The sequence below is a fragment of the Eucalyptus grandis genome, chromosome 9 (genome assembly GCF_016545825.1).
Source record: "Eucalyptus grandis isolate ANBG69807.140 chromosome 9, ASM1654582v1, whole genome shotgun sequence".
NCBI lineage: Eukaryota > Viridiplantae > Streptophyta > Magnoliopsida > Myrtales > Myrtaceae > Eucalyptus > Eucalyptus grandis.
In genome coordinates this window covers 29,669,684-29,692,505 of record NC_052620.1, presented here as the reverse complement: position 1 = coordinate 29,692,505, position 22,822 = coordinate 29,669,684, and the positions used below count along the sequence as shown (strand labels likewise).

General features: G+C 40.4%; 4 protein-coding genes and 1 non-coding gene across 6 annotated transcripts; all 5 read left to right on the top strand.

Moving 5' to 3' along the window:
- Positions 1-4,933: 4,933 nt before the first annotated feature.
- LOC120288501 (early nodulin-like protein 2) lies at positions 4,934-5,398 on the top strand. The gene has a single exon (XM_039302520.1). The coding sequence runs from the start codon at positions 4,934-4,936 to the stop codon at positions 5,396-5,398; it is 465 nt and encodes a 154-aa protein (XP_039158454.1).
- A 795-nt stretch (positions 5,399-6,193) lies between these two features.
- Positions 6,194-6,265, top strand: TRNAP-AGG. Its single transcript has one exon. It is a non-coding gene; the product is annotated as a tRNA-Pro (tRNA).
- A 1,351-nt stretch (positions 6,266-7,616) lies between these two features.
- LOC104419187 (zinc finger protein CO3) lies at positions 7,617-10,688 on the top strand. The gene is made up of 3 exons (XM_010030763.3): positions 7,617-8,541; positions 10,049-10,285; positions 10,390-10,688. The coding sequence occupies exons 1-3, from the start codon at positions 7,720-7,722 to the stop codon at positions 10,420-10,422; spliced, it is 1,092 nt and encodes a 363-aa protein (XP_010029065.2). The 5' UTR covers positions 7,617-7,719; the 3' UTR covers positions 10,423-10,688.
- A 2,265-nt stretch (positions 10,689-12,953) lies between these two features.
- Positions 12,954-13,704, top strand: LOC120288296 (18.1 kDa class I heat shock protein-like). Its single transcript, XM_039302133.1, has one exon. The coding sequence runs from the start codon at positions 13,063-13,065 to the stop codon at positions 13,507-13,509; it is 447 nt and encodes a 148-aa protein (XP_039158067.1). The 5' UTR covers positions 12,954-13,062; the 3' UTR covers positions 13,510-13,704.
- Positions 13,705-17,784: 4,080 nt separating this feature from the next.
- Positions 17,785-22,706, top strand: LOC104419184 (uncharacterized membrane protein At3g27390). Of its 2 annotated transcripts, none has more exons than XM_018862875.2 (11): positions 17,785-17,994; positions 18,095-18,528; positions 19,085-19,193; positions 19,274-19,466; positions 19,537-19,673; positions 20,295-20,583; positions 21,018-21,124; positions 21,216-21,339; positions 21,539-21,734; positions 21,862-22,102; positions 22,208-22,706. In XM_018862875.2, exons 2-11 carry the CDS (start codon positions 18,435-18,437, stop codon positions 22,467-22,469), a joined length of 1,752 nt encoding a protein of 583 aa, XP_018718420.2. In that variant the 5' UTR covers positions 17,785-17,994; positions 18,095-18,434; the 3' UTR covers positions 22,470-22,706. The 2 variants fall into 2 exon arrangements, with proteins under 2 accessions (XP_018718420.2, XP_018718421.2); XM_018862876.2 differs by having other exon boundaries at positions 17,785-18,235; positions 18,367-18,528.
- Positions 22,707-22,822: the final 116 nt, after the last annotated feature.

Genomic DNA, 22,822 nt, shown 5'->3' with positions numbered 1-22,822 from the left:
CCAATTTTCAAGTGTCGCATAACAAAATATCAACGGTCATCCGGTAGTTAACTTTGACCCGAAGTATTTTTTTTTTTTTATCTGTCCAATTCTAATGGTCAATTCACTTTTAAATTTTTACCTACCTCTCTGTAAAGCATAAGAGTCGGACCCCAAAATTGAAAGCTAAGGATGCGAATAATAACATTCTGACTAGAAAATTGATTTCTATAAAAGAAATAGATTTTTCTAATTCTATTAGTAGATGAGTTTTTAAGCAAAAATACATATTTAATGAGAATACAAAATTTTTATTTCGATAATAGAAATTCGTTTATAAATTCGTTTGATAGTGATACAAAATTTATCTCCTCACATAGTCGCCAATGGTGGTGGCGGACGATGGCGAGCAACGACTATTGTCACACCCCAAATCATCGAGTGCACGCACATCTCTCGGTGGTTAATAAAATTGCGACATTCCATGACACGTCACCAACCCATTCATTTTAATGCATATGTGAAAGTGAAACAATACTCCTGACAACAACCAACACGGGATAGAAAGGCAGGAACAATTTCACAACCAAAACACTTTTATATACACATCGGTTTATATACAGAGATCCACAACCAAAAGTCTATGGCTGCGTTTGGTTCAAAGATTTGTAATGGGCTTTGAGTCCAATGCAAATGCCGAAAACCCAAAGCTACTTGGGGAAAATGCAATTGTGTTTGGTATGCAATTGTGTTTGGTAAAAAAAAATTGCAAATGAACTTTGAGTTGAATGTGCGTTTGGTAAAGAAAACTTTCGCAAAGGGCTTTGGTGGGTATAATATATATTCTTTTTTTTTTAAATTCAGCTAAACCCTTCGCCGGTCCTATATATATTCTTTTTTTTTAAGGGTTGGCCCTTCGCCGGCGAGCCGGCTGCGTCGGCGGCCGTTGCCCTTCACCGGTCGGCAAAGGGACGCTCATTTTTTCAATTAAAAATAAATAAATACGGGGGCAATAACGAAAATATGAAAAATTAATTATGGTAGTTTAGGAAGAGAAAAAATGTTTTCAGCGTTCCCAAGGACTGGCTTTCATTTGAAAGCTCATTGAGATTGGTTGCCAAACACCCATATTTGGGCTAAAGGGGCTTTGGGGGCTGAATGGGCTTTTTAAATGCCCATCCAAACGCACCCTATGCCCTCAAAAAAAGGAAACTGTCTAATGGTCCACTAAGGACACGTTCACATATCCTTCGGACTCCGCAGGCTCTTGGGGCGGTGGGTCCACAACAACACCATCGGGATGGTTAGCTGTAACCTCTCCAAAAGCGGTGTCTACTAACATAATTGGGACCTCAAAACCCTGGAGGGGACCAACTCTGTATTTATTGAGCCTGCAGCGAAATCACGCCCTAAATCGATGAGGTACCCTCTCAAGTAAGCCCTCATTGACCCAAACAATAGTCATTACGAGCTCGTAGACCCAAACCCCATGGCCTACGAGAACAGGGAAATCAATCACCTACTCAGTAACCCTTCGAGGTTGACTGTAACAAACTGGTGGGGCTGCCCTGTAAAGAATGAGCCAATGATGGGGTGAGACAATGTCTTGGCAAGCTCACACAAGCTAATATATATTATTATTTACACAAGCTGACATAGATTATTACTTACACAAGCTGATACAATCTTTAAAACCATTTTCGGTGTCAAAACCTGACATTCAGGATTTTTCTAATTAAATATCCAAATTTCACAATTTTGGAATAAATATCCAAAATTACAATTACTACTCAATTTGCACAATTTAGCATTCAATTGAATAAACTAAATACACCATTGCAATTATCACGAAATTCTTATCTCAGGTTATCCCAATATAATTTTCGAAAAAATTAAATAATTAAATAAATACCAACAAATCCAATAAATGCAAACTTAGGCCGGAAATGCTAATCTAACCACCTAAATGGACCTAGAAAATTTCTAAATCTATCTAGATAAATAGTACAATCTATTTAACCCTTAATTAGTCTATTCTAACCACCTAACATGTATAATTAAGCGATTAAATCACTAATCCATTCTAACTAACCACATAATCCCTAATTAGCATAAACTAATCACCCCTTAAGCATCATGACTCCCTAAGCAGAGTTTAGCAAGTAAATTCACAAGTTTAGTGTTCCGATGAGTTCACAGCGACGGCGACGTGAAGGAGGGCGACAACCAAGCTTGCGGCGACACCAACGAAGGTCCGGATGGGCCTTGAAACAGGCTGAGAGAGCTGCTCGACTCAGGAAAGGGGCACGGCGAGATGGTGAGACTGTTGTGGGGTCAGGAGGACGATAGTGGCGGTTTCGGCGGCTTGGACAGTGGCTAGGGGACTTCGACGATGGCTTGGGCAGCTCGAGAGACAGTGAGGAGGAGCGAGGCAAGCAGGACAATCTCGCAGGCTGGCGCACGGTGCAACGGCAAGCGACGGGCATGCGATGGCGACAGGGGGCTCCAGCTGTGGTCGACGGGCCAGGGGCTCTCTCTGGTTTCTCTCTGATTTTTGAAGCTTAAAGATTGATCAACAATAGATAAAGTGGGCCTGCTAAAGAAGATGAAGCCAGTTGTAGCTTGGAGGGTCCCCTTTGACCCCAAGTCCTCGCATATCCTCTTCTACTCATCACACATGCCCCCACCACTTTAGCCCTATCCTCAGCCAATTTTGCTACACCAAAATTCCCCTAGAAGCTTCCCCAAGTGGTCCAAAATATTGTCTCCCCCTTGGCCTACAAATTTTAGACGAAATCCACTTCAATTCCCCTCAAATTGAACCCAATTTGATGTCCATAAATCCAACCAAAGTGTCCCCGTCAAATTCAACATTTTTCCTCATCAATTGAACCAACTTGAATTTAAAAAATGCGACAAAAAACAATCATCTAATTTTCCCAGTCCAAAATAACCTTATTTTGAATTTTCGCCGAAAATCACAGTTTGCAAAAAAAATCTCATCATTATTTCTAAAATGAATTATGACATAACAGAACTTTCAATTTCTGAAATCGGGTTTAATTTGCAATTAATTTCAACTAGACGCGATTTTAGCGTGACCTAACCTACCGGGTAATTTTTAGGAATTTTTAATGCAATTGACCCGTACTCGATTATTTTCGAGCCACATTGTATATTTTCGACACATTGACGACTCTCAGTTGTCGTGAAAATCTCAAGATTTCAAATACAAACACAAGATACCAAAACGACAAAAAAATTGGTCTAGTATCGATCGACGACAATTTTACAATTAGGTGGAATCACCCACCCTTAATCACATGGCTCTGTTGAATCAACCTATCTCCGGTTTCTAATCAATTTTTAACTGTGCCGTAATGACACTTGTAGATTAGCACGGTCAAGCAGTCGATTTCTGATCGAATTCTCAAGTCTATTGCGTTAAAATCCCTTAATGTCTTCATCAAATAGACTAGTTATCTCTTGAGTGATCAGTTCAGAGAAAAAGACTATAGGCGCATCGATGAAAAGCCCGACTTCTTCAATTGAAAAGTTTCGAACGTAAAAAGTCCCTGAAAAATCGGGTTGTCACAAAAGCTTTTCATTTGAAAAATGAACTGACAAATGGGCAGCCGGCTAGTAACAAGGACAAATAATAAAAAAGAGTTTTTATTTCTTATTTTTATTCTGAAAATATATAAAGAAAAAAATTTTACTTCTTATTTTAATTCCAAATCTATTTTTGGAGTAAAACTCTATTCCAAACATAAAATAATAATAATAATAATAATAATTTTGCTAAGCGGATTTATGTTCTAAAAATAAATCTATAATAAAAAATAATTTTTTAATAGAAATAAAATGATTATCATACACGTCCTAAACATCTTCATTACACCTCAAATCTCTGAGAATTTAAAGAGTCGAATTGTCCATCTTTTCACGTGAAAAGAATGGCTTATCTAGAAATAATTTTAGACGCTGTATAATTTTTCCCAAAATATATGTCGATGGGACTTTTATCGCATTGAGGATAACTTCAGGACACAAGGCATATTTAATGAAAATGACGGCCCGGCAAATGGCAAATTCTATGTCAGTGGATGTGACTTTATTAATCAATCAAAATAATGCATTCTACCATATTTAATGAAAATGACATCATTTCTCATTGGACGGAATACCTTGAAGTTATTGAAATGACATTATTACCACTAAATAAGTGGAACGGCGTGGATGTTTGAGCCAGATAAAAGGGTTTGAATTGTCACGGAGAGAATAAGAGAGCTTTGCAAATTGGTATGGTTTGGATATAACGACGGGGATTATAACGAAGACTAAAATTGTCGGATTGTGATTGAACCTGTCCCCCAAAAATGAGAGGACATTCCCCAAATTCTCTTGCTAGCAGATTACTAAAAGTGTAGGAAAGAGAGATTAAAGAGAGTCTTATCGAGTATTGTCTCTGTTCGCTCTGTTTTGTCAAAAGGCATACAAAATTAACGTGAGATCAAACCTATTTTTATGTCTAGATAAGAAGTGATGATCATCGCTTAATATAAATATTCAATCATAACCTCAAACACCAAGAAAATCTCTCACTCTCTCTAATTAAGGACCTGCCAAAAATAAACCAAATCCCTCCCCACCACGCACGTTGGCTTGCATGTAAGAACTCGATCACTTCTCAAAACACGCACGTTCGTTCCTCCAAAACACCTCAAAATTCCAAATTGGCTCTTACTATTTTTAATCTACCCTTCGGATCCCTATTTAAATCCTCTCCTTCTCGTCGTAAATCTTCCCCTCTCAGATCTTCAAAGCTTTCGCAGTGTTTCTCTACGTTCCCTAGAGAAAGCTGCGTCCTCTGCAATCAAACCTCGAAACAAGAAAAGACGAGAAGAAGTTCTTCTTTTCGTTTCGTTTTTGGGAGTTCTATACTGCGGAAAGAATGGCTAGTCGACTTGTGGTGCTTGCCCTAGCTATCGCGGCGGTTGTCGGGTCAGTCTCGGCCCAGGCGCCTGCTGCCACGCCTGCTGCTGCCCCTCAAGGCTCCTCGTCGTCGTCGTCCTCCGCCAGCTCCCCGACCGCCTCATCCCCCAAGGCATCGTCCCCTGCCGCGTCGACCGCCCCCGAGGCTTCCACACCCCCACCTGTCTCCGAGGCGCCTCAAGCCTCGTCCACCACCTCTCCTGCCGCCGCCCCATCCAATGATGCCACTGTCGAGACACCGGCGTCGTCTCCCGTAGCCGATGTGTCGTCCCCACCCGCACCCTCCAGTGAGGCCTCCGTTGCACCAGCGGGCGATGCCTCTGACTTGTCATCGCCGGCCGAGGCTCCTGCCGAGGGCAGTGCCACCGTCGTCAAGATCTCGGCCCCGGTTGCTCTCGCTGCCGCCGCCTTATTTTTCTTTTAAGTTGTAGGGCTTAAGAGAAAAGCGTCCATTTCGAGAGAAGATTCTTTCTGGATCTTTTTCGTTTTCGTTTTGTGAGTTAAGTCTCATGGTATAATTTGTTCTAGTGTAACATATATTTTTTCAAAAAACTTGTTTTCCTTGGATCGATGTGTCCATTCATCTAAGTTTCCTTTCAAATTTTCTTGGTCGTTTGATAATTCTTCATATAAATACCGACCTTCTCTTTCCCGTCTGATGCCATAAAAACAACACATGAAATGATGATAAGCCGCGTTCTATCTTTTTAGAAAGATAGAAATCAAGGTCCTTACACACCTTCGACATTCGTAACTTTCGTATTTTCCATTACGAGAATTGACTGCATGATAGATTACTTTGGAAATTTTGGAAGCCCTTCAAATCAACCATTGATCCACTTGAAGTTGAATTTTAGAATCTACTCGGCCAGGATAAAATTGACTTGGTGAGTGATTTGTAAGATGGAAGCAAAACTTATCAGTTCCGTTGCCATAAACAATAGCTCCTCATTTTAGCAATCGTGAGCCTATATATACCTTGTCTGAAATATAATATAACCACACGCAATTCAAAGGCATGCCTAATTAATTCATATAAATTTGAGATTAAATAGATTACACGTTACAAAGCGCGACGAGGATCGACAGGAAAGAGATGCATCCGGGCCTGTGCAAATGATAGACATCGTCTTCCCGGTACATCTCCTTAACGAGCATTTATAGAGGATTTCCGCTTATTATAAGTAAATAATAAAAATTAGAGCAAGCTAGCAGTCATGGGCATTTGGTCTAGTGGTATGATTCTCGCTTAGGGTGCGAGAGGTCCCGAGTTCAATTCTCGGAATGCCCCCTTTTTCCTTTTTATTTTTCATTTTTTCGGTTTTGCTTTTCTTTTGGGCTAATTATTAGTTTTTAAAGTACTGGTGAAATGGAGCGTCGGTGGGGTCCATTGATTGCATGGCAGGTAAAATGTAAACATAGTAAATCAAAATAATTCTTTTTAAATTTCAACACAGTAAATTAAAATGCTTCTCTTTATTCTGTCAAATTTGAAAGAAAGATATAAACTCAATTGCTAAGATCAATTTTAATCATAAGATTTGACGAAATCAACACGAGACCCACGTAGTCATGTAGTGCCCCAGCTGCACAAGCTGCCCTTCTCCCATTTACTAATCAAAGGAATCGCGATTTCTCCACGATTGCTTTCCTTATTTCAAAATAAATAAATAGTTATTTGATTAGTTAACAGTAGTCGATTAAGAAATATAACTTATTTAAAAGAAATTAAAATTTTCAATATAAGTAAGAAAATCCCGATTCACATTGAATATTTAGTTACGTTAAACTATCACCATTCTACAATAAATCTAATTGATAACTCTATGTTATATTTAATATATCATAAAATGTTTGATATTATATATAACTAAGAATCTATGATGGACTGCAAATAATAACTTTTAATGGTAGCTAGCAAGTTACAACACCATTATAAAGAACCAATAATACACGAGACGGCTAATAATTCCAAATTATAAAGAATCAATTGGTATACTATCGTACTACAAAAAAGAAACATCACTTGATCATGCCTTAAATAACATAAATTTAAGTATGTATTTTAATATACTTTAATTATTATTTTTGTAACTTCAATGCAAATTGACTTTTCTTAGAACATTCCCATTCAATTCAACATTTTTCCCCAAACTACTGTTCTCTTCCATTCTCGAAATTCACCAAACAAAATCATTAGAGCTATCATTCCAGTTGCCTATTTCACTTGATTTTGTTATCCTGAACGAGAATTTAGTGTCTCACCGACCCACAAGTCTTCAACTTTCCAAATTTTGTACCGGTCCAAAATTTAGAAAAGAAATACAGTCGACCTATGTACACGTGAGCTCAATAAATGTCCTAAATAATCCTTCATGTAGATAACTAAAATACGAGACCTGCGTGATTTTAAGGGGTAAATGCGTCATTAGGCTCACGGCTCATCCGCTGCGACCAAAGAATCCGTGCAATATCCAACCCGAACCCAAGCGAAATCTGGATAACACAGCACAATCCACTTTCTCCTCCAGTAGCAGAGCGCCGCGTGTCGATACCATCACCATCTCATCTCTCTCTCCCCCCTCCCTCCCTCCGCCCTTCGTGTGCGTCAGCATCTCTCTCCCCAGAGCGGGTCCCGCACTGAAAAAAGCCCATGCACTTTTTCTCGCTTTTTCAGGCAGGGACCAATGACTGGCTCAAGCAACCTAGAGAGAGAGAGAGAGAGAGAGGGACGATCGCCGGGAGATGTGCCCCAAGAACTGCCCTCCTCCTGCTGCAAACATGAGGACCAGGTCCAGGTCCATGTCCAGGTCCTCCTCCGCGCCCGGCAAGCCGAAGAAGCAAACCCCGTCGTCTCTCGCCGCCCCGTCTCGCAGATCAAGAAGCAAGACCCGGAAGCCCAAGTACTTGAGCCTCGGCCTCCAGATCTCTCCTCAAACCTCCCGAACCGGCGCCGCCCCGATGAACCTCACCTACCACCGCAGAGCCGTCCGCCGCCACCGCCAGAAGCACCGGCCGAGCTCGTCCCCCCTCCGCCCGGGAGCCCACTTGGCCAGCGGCGACGACGCCGCGGGCGGTCGGGATCAAGACCACCACCTCCAGGACGAGAACGACGTCGCCCTGCTGTTCGACTCCGCAGCCGCCGCCGACACCGCCACCCTCACCGACCTCCTCGACCCCGCTGCCCCCGCCCCCGCCGTTTCCGGCGCGGCTGCCGCCTCCTCCGGGGCGAAGGAGGAGGAGTCGGCGGTGTCGTCGCTGATACGGTGCGCCATGAAGAGCAGCAGCAGGGAGTGGGGGGGCAGCGAGGAGCGGTGGGTGTGCTACAGCGAGGTCATCGTCGAGGCGGAGAAGAAGGCGGAGATGGAGGAGGTGACCAGCTGCGCCGCCGACGCGTGGCGGGGAGGGCGGAGGGCGCACCCGCAGGGGACGACGATGCTGTCGCTGAAGCTCGATTACCAGGAGATCCTGGACGCCTGGTCCGACAAGGGCTCGCTCTTCGTGTACGGCGGGGACGCGAATCACGAGACGCCTCAGACCGTGCCCGACTTGATGCGGGTCGACAGCGTAAGACCATCTTCGCCAATCCCTCCATTTAGTCGATCTTCATTCATCATCCCTAATCACTTCTTAACATTTGCACCGACGGGCACATGTCACACCCTCGCCCTAGCGTCGATGCACCCCATCGTTATGATATTCGTATATCTATGAAAATTAGTCGAGTCGAAAAGCGGAACTGACATGAATCCATTAGTTAATTTCAGCCCCATTAGTCCGGGGCTTCTGGGCACCACTAGCATCCTGAAAAGCGTGCATTTGAGAACTTACGAGTGAATTTTCTCTATTGTTGAGATGCTTAGGTTTGTATGTGTTAACCCTTTATCTCTCTCTACTTGATCTATTTCATGAACTACGGTGATTGCCAAAGGAAATTAATAAAAAAATTCTTCCTAAAGATTTTTTTTTTGAGATTGTCGCGTGTTAAATGCGAAGTAGGGAGCTTCGGGTTTGGATTATGCAGAGAGATTTTATCCCATTTCTTTTTCAGATCGATGGGTGAGTTCACAGGAATCTAAAAGCTCTATCACCTTTTTCTTCAATGCTTTCATTTAATGGGGGGACCGTTTGCTCACCGAGCGAGCGTTGTCGTGGACCCATGGTAGCACGATATCGATCGGTGATATTATTGAAGTTTTTGAGGAGGTTGAGGAGCGCACGATCACGATTGTTGATCCCGTTATGTAGAGATTACTCCCAAATAGTTAGGGGCCTTTTGGTCATTGATGTGAAACCCCTCAATCCAACCTTGACCTTAAAAGGCCTTGGTTCGTCTATAGCATAGGTTTGATCAGAATAACAGTTTATTCTTGACCACAAAATATCAAATTACAAATAATTATAAATTATTGTGGAACCTACTTTTTCAAGAATTTATGACTCACAATAGATTGGTATTCTCATGGTACTCTAATGACTATTATTCTAGCAAAGCCCAATCAAATATTCCGTTGCAAGTGTGGAATTCCTATGATTATGCCCAAAGAAATGCCACAAGGGTCCGTGTATTTCTATAATTGCAATTGAAGGAAAGTCCTTCCAATTATATTTCAACTATAATTTTGATCGGTGAGATACAAGTATGTAAATCACCTGTTACTCTGGTTAAATTTACATGTAAGTGACAGTTGTGACCCTCAATAAGAGGTATGGTTGGAAGAAGCTTCCTTTAGCCAGGTTTGCAGGAAAATATTATTGTCATGGAAAAGATGTGACTTTTCACGCAGTCGGTACATTGAAATTAACTCTGTCCATTGCATTCCATCGGTAACACGAGTCTAGCTACTCTGTCTCGACAGAGTAAATTTACCCACATGAGAAGTGTTCATGTTGTAGACTCTTAAGAGAATGTGCTGATCTAGGTTCGAAAAAGATCAATCCCAATCCCAATGCCCACCGATGCACTCCCATCATCCCACGTTTCCTTCTTGTTGCATCGTTTGTTTCTGCACTAGAAGCATGCCCATGGGTATTCAAAGGCGATAATAGCTCATCGGTTCTGCAAATCAAGCAGGGGCCGATGGATGTATGGGAGAACGTGTGGAGAGTCCCGGAGAAAGCAGCAGAAAGCGAAGCCGCCGCCATCAACAGGGACGCGATCGCGGAGGACGGCGGCGAGTTCAGCGACAAGATTAGGCAGAGAGAGGCGAGCGTGCTGCGGTACAAGGAGAAGAGGCACAGCAGGCTCTTCTCCAAGCGCATCCGATACGAAGTCAGGAAGCTCAACGCCCAGAAACGGCCCCGTATCAAGGTTCGCATCGTTTCCCCTCTCTTTTCTCTCTTTTCTTGGCCTCTTCCCGAGATTGTTTTTCCTGCTTCTGGTGGAATGTGACGTTTTTTCTTCTTATGTTGCAGGGCCGATTTGTGAGAAGAGATTGCGAAGATTAATCGAAGCTCGCGCATATGATTATGTATAGCAAATAGTCGATAAGCAATAAAGGGAAGAATAATGTTTCGATGTGCGTCGTTTGTTTCTTGCTTCTTTTTATTATTATTATTAAAAGTTTCCGAGTCCTTTACATAGCTCGAAGGTAAAGAGGTTGCGAGCTAAATCCTAATCCCATATGCCTGTTTATAATGTACAATTTACTAGTGTGACTGGCTCTGGCTTCAGTCTGCCATAAACCACGGTTTAATTGATTCCCGTCCCGACACGCGAACCTCATTTTGATATTTGACTGACAGTTTAATTTCCTGGAAATCTTTTTGACTGGAGATAAATGATCTTATTTATGATCAAACTAGAGAGTTTATACTAATTAACTCGGCGAGCCTAAGCTTCCTCAACGTATACTCTGAACTAGGCCATTAATATTGTGGACAAATATCGAAGTAAAGTAATGTCAAGGCGACATCAAATGTGCTGGGTTTCCATCAAATTTCAGTAGAGCTGGCTGGGGTCGGAGACCTTTGCTCAAGGGCGGCCCACATATGCCATGATGATTGATGATGACGCGCAGCTACTGATATGGACAATTGAAATTAGTCCTATTGTAGCAATTCAATCCGCATTCTTCAGGGGCATTTCAAGCAATGGAAATTATGCGCCATGGCCATTGATGTAACCTTATCCGTATTTGACACATGTTTGGCTATCTAAATTTCTACTCATAATAGAATTTGACTGAATAAGATATGAAATTTATAAATTCTGCTAAATCATATCCACCGTTTGGTGAATTACACTAATAAAATCAGATATTTTTACATTCTATATGATATAAATGATAAATGAGCCTAAAAATTGCACAAATAGAGATAGTAAGAATCTTTCATAACACTCTAGGCAAATTCATTTTTATTTGCTTATTTTTTTATTATTTTCCCTCTTTTTTAATTCTTTTTAATTCTTTTATCTCCTTCCATCTTTCTCTACTAAAATTTTATTAAATAGTATATACTAAAATACCTAAAACTTGCAATAAATATAAATATTATATCTATTTTTATATATTGAATTTATACTATAAGATTGAAAGAAATTCGAATATATAAATAAAAATAGGAATAAATAAAACAAAATTGTTGTTATTTTTTTATTTTGAATTTTTTTACATCAGAATTCAAATATTATTTATAAGCAAATATTTTTTTTTTTTTTTATTAATTTAAGAAGTTTGTTATTCAATACAATAACTTTTATATTATGGATATTACAATTCATATCCACATTTCTCCTACCTCCCCAGTGAAATAATTTTATCTAGGCTATATTTCTATGATAGCTAATTTTATCCTATCTCAAGCATACACAAGATACAAGGTAAGATAAATTTTATTCTGACTACCAAATGTAGCCATCATCTCTTAAATTTTGAAACAATCTTGAAATAAATATCAACAAAGTCATTATGACCAGCCTCCGAAAAAGTGCCTTATATTTATTGCATAAATAAATAGTAAATATAGATCATGGAGACGTTTCTCCCAATTTTGACCCATCCAATTTTAAGGTATGTTTCGCATATACTTCCATATAACAAATAAAGGCACATCTAATCTTAATTATATTTTATCTACCTACATGCTTTAAAAATTACATAGTTCATAAAAAATCTTAAATTTATTACATTAGTATCAATTAAGTCCTACACTTTTTTAATTTGGTCAATTTAATTATAAACATTTTCACAATTTTCAATTGAGTCAATCTAGTCAATTTTGACAAGAAACCACTACTAGCACTGCCATGGACTTTTTATTATTATTTTTTTCCTTTCACAAAGGGAAAAAAAGAGAGAAAAAAATAAATTCATTTAAAAAAATTGTACAAATTATCCAAGCCAAAACCAACCGTATTACGTAAGACAGCTAACATCCACGTAAGCGGTTCTTGGTCAAAATTGACCGGATGGACTGAACTAACAAAATGCAAAGATGTTTAAGATTGAATCGATACTAATATAATAGGTTTATGACTTTTTTAGTACTTTTTCTATGAATCAAATGTGCATATTTATCAAATTTGTTCGTTTGTATTTTAAATTGGGGTGAGTGTCACATGTAACTTCATTGCATGTCATGTGATCAAGTGACATATATATATATTTATGCACATGATTGCAGTCGATGCGCATGAGTAACATCTCTTGTGAAAATCCTTGCCAAAATGACCCATGAGATTAAGCGAGAAACAGACTCAAATCATTTATGGTCTTTCACATATTACCTAAATAGATTCGTATTGTATTACATAGGCGACAGCTTAATTCGGGGTGAAAAAAAAAAAAGGAATGATGCTAAAACAGTGCGTGGAACGCAGGAGAAGGTTCAAGCAGCACAGCCTGCGGGAAGGTCGTAGAACCACCCTCGATGGGACCTTATCTTTTCCAATAATCACGTCAACCTACAAACAAAAAATTTCTACCAAACTGAACAGACAAGAAACTTCAAGAACGCATCCAAGCTCGCCCTTAAAAACCCTCAAAGCCTCCTCGCCCAAACCACTCCAGCACACACACGCACTCACACACGCACACAAACCAACCCGATCATTGTCTGAATCATCGCCAGTTTCAGCTACCGACGATGTCTGTGATCTCTCAGCTCATGGGGAACGAGATCCTGGACCCCTTCCTGTCGATGGTCAACAAGTGCCCGGTGCTCAACGCGCCGACCGACTGGAAGGAGACCCCGGAGGCCCACATGTTCATCGTCGACCTCCCGGGGCTGAAGAAGGACGAGGTGAAGGTGGAGGTCGACGGCGACGGGTACCTGATCATCAGCGGAGAGAGGAAGGTGCCGGAGGACAAAGAGGCCAAGGGCGGGGAGGGCAAGAAGGGGGAGGGCGAGGGCGAGGGCGAGAAGTGGCACAGGGTGGAGCGCTTCCGGGGCAAGTTCTCGAGGCGGTTCAGGCTGCCGAGGAACGCGAAGAGGGAGGGGATCAAGGCGTGCATGGAGGACGGGGTGCTCACCGTGATCGTGCCCAAGGCGGATGAGAAGAAGCCCGAGGTCAAGAGGGTTGAGATCCACTGATGAGAGAGATCGATCTACTGTATTTTGCTCTTGTGCCTGCGCGTGTGAAATAGTTGTTGAATCTGTGTTCCGTTCCTGTCGTGTTTTGGTGAGCCTTACTCGCACGAGTCGATGCATGTAAGCTATCAATAAGTTTGTTCAGCTCTTCTTTCTGCATTAAAATTTGTGAAGTGGTGTGTCGTTTGGCTTTCTGAATCTTCCATTACTTTTCATAAAGACTAAATTAATATCGCACGGCATGGATAATATTGCAAAAACATGAGAGATTCCATACATGGAATCACAAGATTAGGGTTGAAATTGGACAGTCCAAACATGAGAATTTCCTTTTTTTCTCAATGACGAATGGCTCGACGGGGTGTTATGGGCCGCATCATCGACATGAGCAAGTCGCTACCCCAGTCGATGAACCGCCCATCTCAATCGGGATGCTTGTTCGGTACCTTCAGCGGGGCCTCAACTTATATCAATTGTTAACAAGTGAGCCCTTTAATTTCACAATGGCCCAATGAATCCACTCGCGAGAACATTGAGAGGATTCAATCCCAACAATAAAAAAAAATTGTGGTATTATAGAGATGAGTTATAGGTTTTAGGAAAAACTTCAAATAAAGGCATGAAATATATTTTTTTTATCAAATAAATGTATGAAGTAGATGTTGATTTGCTTAAATAAGGGTCAAAATGAACATTATTTTAAATAAGAACTTAAAGTGGCTCGAACTCTTTATCTGGTTAAGGGTAATTTTGTATTTTTATATGTTCTTTCCTTTTTTTTTTTTTTTTTTTTTTTTTTGCCTTTTCTTTCCATAAAAAAACTAAAATAAAACTAATATTTAATAAATAAATAAATAAATAAACCCACACGCACAGGGGGAAGGCTCCCTCCCACCTATGGCTATTGCCCCATCGCCAATGTGGTGGCTACGATGGCTGGCGGGGTCATTGGCACCTCGGCAAGAGCCCCCAGACGAGGGCAAGGGCGAGGTGAGGGCAGCCAAACTTGCGTGAAGGCTGGTAACTCTTGCTCAAATCAAGGTGAGGATAGGTGATCCTCAACCAAATCTCGGAGAGGGTCATTGCCCTCTCCCTTCTTGATGGGGGCAGTGGCTTATATTTTTTCTTCTTCTTCTTATTCAATTAATATTTAAATTAAAAATGTGTTCAATGAAAATACACCTATCGGTTAGAATATTTTGTATCAAGTCCTCATTTAAGAAAATAAGGACACTTTAGGCCCTTATTTGAAATTTCTCTAGGTTTTATGTGCAAAATGTTTTCATCATATGTTTTAGTGATATCTTAATGGCTCGGACGGAGGAATCGCTAATCCAATAAGTTGAAAAGTCAAGTTCCTCACTTTCCAATAGTAATATAAGTTGAGAAATTACATGTCTATACTTATTATTGTATCAACATTATGTTCTTAACACCAAACAACTAATTCTCGTTGATTCTCAAGTTTATTCAATTTGGGTTGTGATAATTTCGTGGCATCTACCATAAAAGGCTTGCTAGTTCTTATCAACCTTCTCGAAAGTTAGATTGATAGCTTTTAGATGATTTGGTAAAGGGTTTTTGCACATTAGGAGCGACGTCTTTAGAAGACAGAATTCCTTTGTGAAGCAAGTTTTTGCACTTTGATCTTCAGGGCAAGACAATTGTCGGTATAATGGCCTTTCTCCCCATATGGTACTCACATGACTTTGTCATATCGAATTCAGCAAACTCTGGTCAACCCTCAGTGAAGAAATTGGCATTTTGCATAAAAAGTCCTAAATAAGTGTCAATTTGACATTTTCATTCACAATTAGTCATTTACACTTTGTATTTTCAAGAAAAAAAAATCGAAGTCTGAATAATCAATTGGCTTATTTAGTGTTAAATCATGGAAAAATCAACATTTGATCAACTCTTCACAAAAATTTTAAAAATCATAGGAAAATTTCATTTTCTTAAGAAAAGTGATACTTTAGTTGGAGAGACTACTAAATCATTTACAATATTTATACAAATAGAAATACGCTTAAAGTGTGGTACGTATTCAATGTAGTTCCTAAATATTTAATATTATTCTTTCATTAATTCAAGTTCGAGGATCAAATTGTATATTAGATTAAAGTTTATGAGTTATTTATGTTATTATTCATTTAGAATGCATGAACACTTGTCTTCAATTACATGTGGAAAATAAAAGGAAATGGGAGAAAGAAAATCTAGATAGAAAAAGGGAAATTTTAAAATTTTCAAAAGAAAGGAGATAAAGGAAAATTGAAATTTAGACTTCATTTGTTTCATGAAAAATGTGACGATTTTGAAAAAAAAAAATTCCAATAAGTCATTTTCTAAAATAATGATAATAATTTATAGTATTTAGCTCAAATCTGAAAATGAATTGGAAAATAGTTTATGTTGTTTGTTTAGAAAAATCTAATTTTTTTCCTAAATAGAAGTACCTTATTCGGGCTTTAGTGACTTGCGCATTGGCAGCTTAAAAATTATACATGAGCATTAGGGCTTCAAGTTCAGCCTTGATCAACCTCGACTCAGGCACAAGTACTTGGGTCTTAGAAAAGAATATGGGCATTGATCTTGGGTCTAGTCTTGATGGACCAAGCATGGGATTTGGGATCCAAGGCATAATCTTGATGGACCTAGTGCAAGATCTCGGGCCTAAGCTTGAGGACACTTGCTTGGGTACTAGAGGCCCAAGCACAAGCATCAAGGTCTTGGACCCAACATTTGTGGACCTGGGCCGGGCCGCTAGGGAGTCGAACAATAGTACTAGAGTCTTAGGCCTAGCCACTAGTGTGAGTGTCTCTAGCCCAACCTCTGTGGACCTCGGCTTAGGCACTAGGACTTAGAACTCGGGCTTCATCTCGATGAAACCCGAAGGAACCAACCGTGTTCTCTAGACTCGGGTTTGCTACCAATGACTTGAGAGCAAGCATTAGAGTTCCCGTGCCCAAACACAAAGTTTTTAATTAAAGCACTAATGTCTAATCATATTTTAAAAAATGATTTTCGTTTTTTAAAGAGAAAATCATTTTCTTGTATTTAAGTATAGATTTTCCATTAACTCAATTTCCTAAGCATTTCGAATGCCAAAAAATAAGGAAAATATCTTTTCCGAAGGCTTAATTAGTTTCATAGAAAATGAATGGCTTGAAAAATATTCTTAAATAATTTCAATCACTTGTTCTTTCGAGCAAATAAGTCCTTTCGCATCTTGATCCACCCGCTCGTTATCTTCCCCACCGCCCTTGTCTTAAATTGAAACCTCTTGGCAAAACAAAGTTGATTATTATTATATTAATGCCCGACAAGCTACTACCGCATAACGCTCCACCTACCGCACTCATCTCCTAAAGTTGGACAGCGATGAAGACCTCAGTCAACAAGTACGATGCCGACACGGTCACGTATCTTGAGTAGTCCTTACTAATTCATTTGACGACTGCTTCAATAAAAAATATACAATGGTTTACACTAGCTAGAATTGACTCATCATCACCGCGTAGGGTACTACTTGACCTATTGGTTTCCGTCTTTTGCCGTGATCGGAAAAACTAGATTCAAAATTCAATATCGTTGGATCTTCCAAGCTTATGATTGAATACATCGGCATAACGCTCCACTTCCGTTGATGGAGCGGTGAAATGTCGCTTTTGATGAAACCCTTTTTGTCTATGCTATGATTTGACAAAGTATTTGTGGTCTAGCCCTACGTTTTCTAACCTAATTCTCATCACTTCCTATTCTTAAACAAAGACGAAGGACTACCCGATCTGACTCTACATACAAGAAATGACTATAGTTGGCAACTCAAAATAAAGCATGACATGAAAAGAATGAGTTGCTATTCCCATTTGCAGGCTGAAAACAACTGAGTAACCACCATTCATCGTCATCAATGGCGACAAAAATCAAACGTTCCTATATCGGTTGTCATGTTACTAAACAAAACTTGACATCATTTCCTAGAACATAAAAGAGAAATTCGGAATTGTTTTAAATCGAGCCATTACAGAGTACTTATTATTTTGAATACGTTTCACTTGGTCCATTCATAATTCATCACGTTTTTTCGTACGAATTTGTTTTATAAACTAATGTATTCACCTTAAATCTTCTCAAGAAACCCCCGAAAAAAAAGATTGCCAAAAAAGAAGAAACAAATAAGAAAACCCACACGAGAGCTGTCGACATCGGTTGATGAACATTGAACTCCTCCTCGTCCTCAAAGTGGGGTTTTTCCCTGATTCCCACGCAATGTTTCAATGCTTGACGACAGTGAAATGGGACACGGACGAGGCGCGTCGTTTCGAGTTTAGCGTTTATTTACATAGTTGAAATGGTTCCAAAGCGAAAGATCCGATTTTTGAAGATAAAAAATTCGAGGGTTCCAGCCAAAATAACAGAGAGAGAGAGAGATTTGGCTTGAGGAGGGTGTAGAAGATTTGTTTCCTTTCCGGAAATCCGACAGTAACTGTTCTATCTGCAATTCGTCGCTCCGGGTTTTGGGAGTCTTCCAACGGTTGCTAACGTGCTTCGTGCTCTCCTTCCCTTCTGTTCTATCCTCCAGGACCGCCCCTCCAAGTTTTCGCATTCTCTGTTCATCCGGAGCTTCGATTTCCCCAGTACCGAGAGCTGCAAAATATCGAACTTTACTCAATCCTTTGCTTTATTCCAACGCCAGAAGTCAGGGGATGACTGCATCGAAGAGGTAGTGTGAATTCCGCTCGCCTTTCTTTTGTGGGTCTCGTTTGCTGGTTTTCTTTCCGTCTCCTCCTTGCGCGACGTGAATTGATTGTTTTGCGGGGTTGGAAATTTGTTGTCTTTCTGGGTCGGAACGAGGCATTGGGACTTGATGTGAAGTGGGTGGGCATTGATTGAGGGAGATCTTGTGGGATTGAGGAGAGATCATGGAGCCTCCGAGGGGGGCTCTGGCTAAGATATGGAACTTCATTTGCTTCTTGCCTTACTTCATTGGGCTGCTGCTCTTGGGCAATTTCAAAGGTCAGAAATCCGTGCCTCCTTTGCTTGTTGTTTGCTTCCGTTTTTCTCCTGTGATATTGAAGAATGTGAGTGCACTGGGTTTGTTTCCGATCCGAATGTCAGAAACAGTCGTTCGGGAAAGAACAATTAATTCGCTGATGTTTCGACTTCAACTCTCATCATTATAGAATGTTGGCGATAATGTTGTCTCGATTTAGTTCGGCATGCTAAATTGGCAAGTACGTAACTCTTCTTTGGCTAGACGTTGTTGAGTGGCGTTTTCTTGTGAATTGACGGGACATCTCAGTGACTTGCTGAATACAAGATTGGAGGCAGGAGCCCCTTGCAATGTGTTTCCCCAACTAGACCACTTGAATAATCATCCTGCATCAACTCATTGTTTTGTGTTTCCTGGTTTCCCTGGGCTGATTAAACTGTGAAGAAGCCTTTTATTTAGATGATGGCAACCGTAGTTTCTAGGTCATGAACCCCAACCCTGGTTTCTAAGTTCTCTTGTCAATGCATAAGAATATGATATTTAGTGCTGGAAGTTGAATGTATGTCTCTTGTATTTCAGGTGTCATATTTTGTCCCTTCGCGTGCCTTATCATAACAATTGGCAACTCTGCTATTATATTGGGTCTTTGGCCCATTCACTGTTTCTGGACTTGTCATTGTATCCTGAGGTGATTCCTTGAACCTATCACTGAAAGTTGCCTCATTCATAATTGGAGGTCCTCTATTTTAACTGTTGTCTATTTAGCAGATCAAAGCAATTAGGGCCTGGATTGAAGCTTGTCCTTGTACTGTGCCTGCCTATTCCCTTGGTGTTGTGGCCAGTGGTTGGCATTGCTGGCAGCATCATTGGTGGGATAGCGTATGGGTTTCTTTCACCAATATTTGCCACTTTTGATGCTGTTGGAGAGGGGAAGACCGATAAGTTTTTCCACTGTTTCTATGTATGAAGTCTTTGTTTTGCTATTCCTGTGCCTGGACCAAGAATATTGACAATTTTCCAATGTTTCCCAGGATGGAACTTGGAGCACAATCAAAGGGAGCTTCACTATTGTCCGGGATTTTGGGGATTTTTGCTTCCACTCTTACTTATCTTATATGAATGACCTGTGGCATCAGGGGCCTGCGGAAGGGAAATATTATGAGATTAGGTCTGATCTTTGTGCCTGTTCCTGTATTTCAATTTTGAGCTAAGTCAAATTCCTTGAGCAACAAAGGCCAAAAAAATTATATATATATATCCTGGGTGCACATAAATAGTGCTTGCCTAGAGCCAATGTTTCAGTCTCTGTTACAACTCTTACAGGTAGGCACATTGAGCTTGTTCTCACTGAATGTTTAGCTTTATTAAGTAAGACATCAACCAATATATTCAGCATCTACACTTGGGTATTCCAAGATTTAAGAGTGTAAATAAACAGTGTGCAGATCAAAGGCTCTAATTTCGGGTCAAGAATGACAATTTATACAGTGATAATTTCTCTGAAGTACAAATATCTCCTAGGATGAAGATACATAGTGCGTTTCAGGAGTTTTGAGCTCGTGTGGATCCCATTGAACTCTGAACTCACTATTGAGAGATCATTGCCTAGAACGAGTCCCTTTGATATAAGCCCTGAGCAGCTGAAAAAAGCATGTGGTCACCCATCCACGTAAATATAATGCACACAACTTGTTCTCTAAGTTGGAGTTTTCCACTTTACATCATTAGCAAGTTTTTCCTAAAATTATTTTTACTTATTTTTATTTATTTATGCGAAATTTCTTTGCAGGTTGCTATATCTTCCGGGTACTGTTATAATTGGAGTGTTTGGATTTATGGTTGACATGCTTATGATCTCACTCATTGCCCTATACAAAAGTCCTTACATGCTCTTCAGGGGATGGCACCGTTTGTTTCACGATCTCATTGGTCGTGAAGGCCCATTCCTGGAGACGATTTGTGTTCCATTCGCGGGTCTTGCCATTATACTCTGGCCTTTGGCGGTGGTTGGAGCCGTATTGGCCTCCATGCTATCCAGCATCTTCCTTGGCACCTTTGCAGGAGTTGTTGTTTATCAGGTTAAATTCCTCTTTCTTTCTACTATTAAATTCCTCCATTCTGGCCTCTGGAGTATGTCCTGTTTATGCACCTCATCAGTTGGCAGAACCAGGATTACGAGGTTCTTCTGCTCGGTTAACAGTGAAACTAATGTTGAATATGACCAAAATGGAGTCTTAAGAGTTGTCAAGGTAGATCTTCTGAATACATATAGCATGAGGAAAGTTGGATGTCATGGTATTGATATTGCAGCTCAGTGGTTCAACTTAAATGTAGCATGTCTTTCCCTAAATTCTTCATAGTATGCCCAGTCAAGAGGACATCTTGACTAGAATAAAGAGTCATTTGGGGGTTCTCAAGGAACACCTTAAGAAAAGCAAATCTGGAGATCGGTAACAACTGTTTTGTATGTACTGTGTGGTCAAACTCATCTGGTGATGGAATTACATTACAGGAGTCCTCCTTCTGGTTGGGGCTCTGTTATGTTATGGCATCCTTGTCGATCTATGACGAATACAGCAATGACATTCTTGACATGCGAGAAGGGTCCTGCTTTCCTAGGTACTTACCTTTTTTTTTTTTTTCTGATTTGAGATCCAATTTGATGGAATCGTGGATTCCATACATGCTTATTGAAATCTTGGTCCATCAGGCCAAACTACAGGAGACAAAAGGCCGAGCTGTCAAAGACTTCCTCTCGTGCTGCTTCTTTTAAAAGGCCCCCAGCTCGTGCAGATTCAATAAAAGACACCATTATCGAGTTAAAACCAATTCAGGTAGCTTGTCATATCCCTCTTTGCTTCAAGGACCTCATATTTGGGGAATGAATGTCTGCAGCATTCATGTGTGCATCAAGAAATGGGCATCCACATCTGCTGCCTCCATAGATCCATGTTGAATAAACTCTGTACGCTGTTTTCTCTCACTCTCTTTTAATTGCTTTCACCAAGCGAATAGAAAATTGTGTTCGTGTAGTTACTTGACGGCTTGTTTGACGAGTGTCAACGCCATGGAGAAAGCATGGTATCTGAGGGATTGATAACCCCTCGAGACATTGAAGATGCCAAAGCAAGCAGAGGTAGTGGAGTGATAAGCATAGGCTTGCCAACTTATTGCCTGCTACAAGTGCTCTTGCGTTCAGTAAAAGCCAATTCTATGGGCATCTTACTGCGTAAGTTCTTTCCTAAAAGGATAGGATTTTTACGATTTTCCGCAATTTTCTTTTTAATTTTTTTTCCTTTGCATGCTATAATCTGAGGTATTTGAATATTTGCTGGAATCATGTTGTGAAAATGCAGGTGATAATACTGAAGTAACAAGCACCAATAGACCTAAAAATGCAATATTTGAATGGTTCCTTAATCCCCTTTTGATTATCAAGGAGCAGATTAAAGCAGAGAACCTCAATGTGGCCGAGGAGGACTATCTTTGTAAGCTTGTTTTGCTAGGTGCTGACCCCGAGAGGTTCAAGAATTCATATATAGGCCCACCTCCTGAACCCGAGCGTAAAAGAGCTGAGCTCGAAGCTTTAGCTCGAAGGTAAGCAGAATGAGATCACTTGCCTGCAATGTTTATATTTGGATTTCAATACTTTTCCCACTTAAGTCTGTTTGCATGTTCCATAAATTTGATGTTATAATGAAGGCTCCGAGGGATCACCAAGTCCATATCGAGGTATCCAACATTCAGGCGTCGATTCGATGCTCTCATAAAGATATTGTTGGAGGATCTTGCCAAGAAGAATATTGGAAACAAATCCAATGGCGGGAGCCGAAGCATTAGCACTTCAAGATCGAAGAGCGCCATTGTACGAATATTCAGCCAAAAATCTTTCAAGGTTGAAAAGTCTAATGACGGGTCCGTTCAAGAGTCACGACACGCTCCCAGAGACGTTGATATTGCATGATGACCATGCGACTGGTCGATGTTTACCCTTCACGAGTGTAATATTTCCCTACCTTCTTCCCCGGCCCATTTCAGTTAGGATCAAGTGTAGTTTCTAGTTTTCTGTAGAGTGAGTCTATTCTTTGTTTCTCAAAGAGATTGGAAATAGACGAATTCTGATGACAGATCAGAGCTTGTAATTGTAACCTCATGAAAAATTATGCAGCAAGATGCCAATGAAGAGGTAACATTAAAGAGATGCATAGTTATAACTGTTCCTGGAGTTGTGACTGCATTAAACGATTGAACTAAGCCAACATCGACTTTGTCATCTGCAGAGCTAGTCAGGGTTCCGATCGCCCGCTCGATCTGCCA

Bases quoted from the DNA above. Each gene is read 5' to 3' on its own strand.
- LOC120288296 (XM_039302133.1), top strand. From the start codon at position 13,063: ATGTCTGTGATCTCTCAGCTCATGGGGAACGAGATCCTGGACCCCTTC.
- LOC104419184 (XM_018862875.2), top strand. From the start codon at position 18,435: ATGGAGCCTCCGAGGGGGGCTCTGGCTAAGATATGGAACTTCATTTGC. The intron at 19,674-20,294 runs GTCTGATCTTTG...ATTTCTTTGCAG, and splicing joins GGGAAATATTATGAGATTAG to GTTGCTATATCTTCCGGGTA. The intron at 21,340-21,538 runs GTAGCTTGTCAT...GTGTTCGTGTAG, and splicing joins TCGAGTTAAAACCAATTCAG to TTACTTGACGGCTTGTTTGA.
- LOC104419187 (XM_010030763.3), top strand. From the start codon at position 7,720: ATGTGCCCCAAGAACTGCCCTCCTCCTGCTGCAAACATGAGGACCAGG. The intron at 8,542-10,048 runs GTAAGACCATCT...CAAATCAAGCAG, and splicing joins ACTTGATGCGGGTCGACAGC to GGGCCGATGGATGTATGGGA. The intron at 10,286-10,389 runs GTTCGCATCGTT...CTTATGTTGCAG, and splicing joins AGAAACGGCCCCGTATCAAG to GGCCGATTTGTGAGAAGAGA.
- LOC120288501 (XM_039302520.1), top strand. From the start codon at position 4,934: ATGGCTAGTCGACTTGTGGTGCTTGCCCTAGCTATCGCGGCGGTTGTC.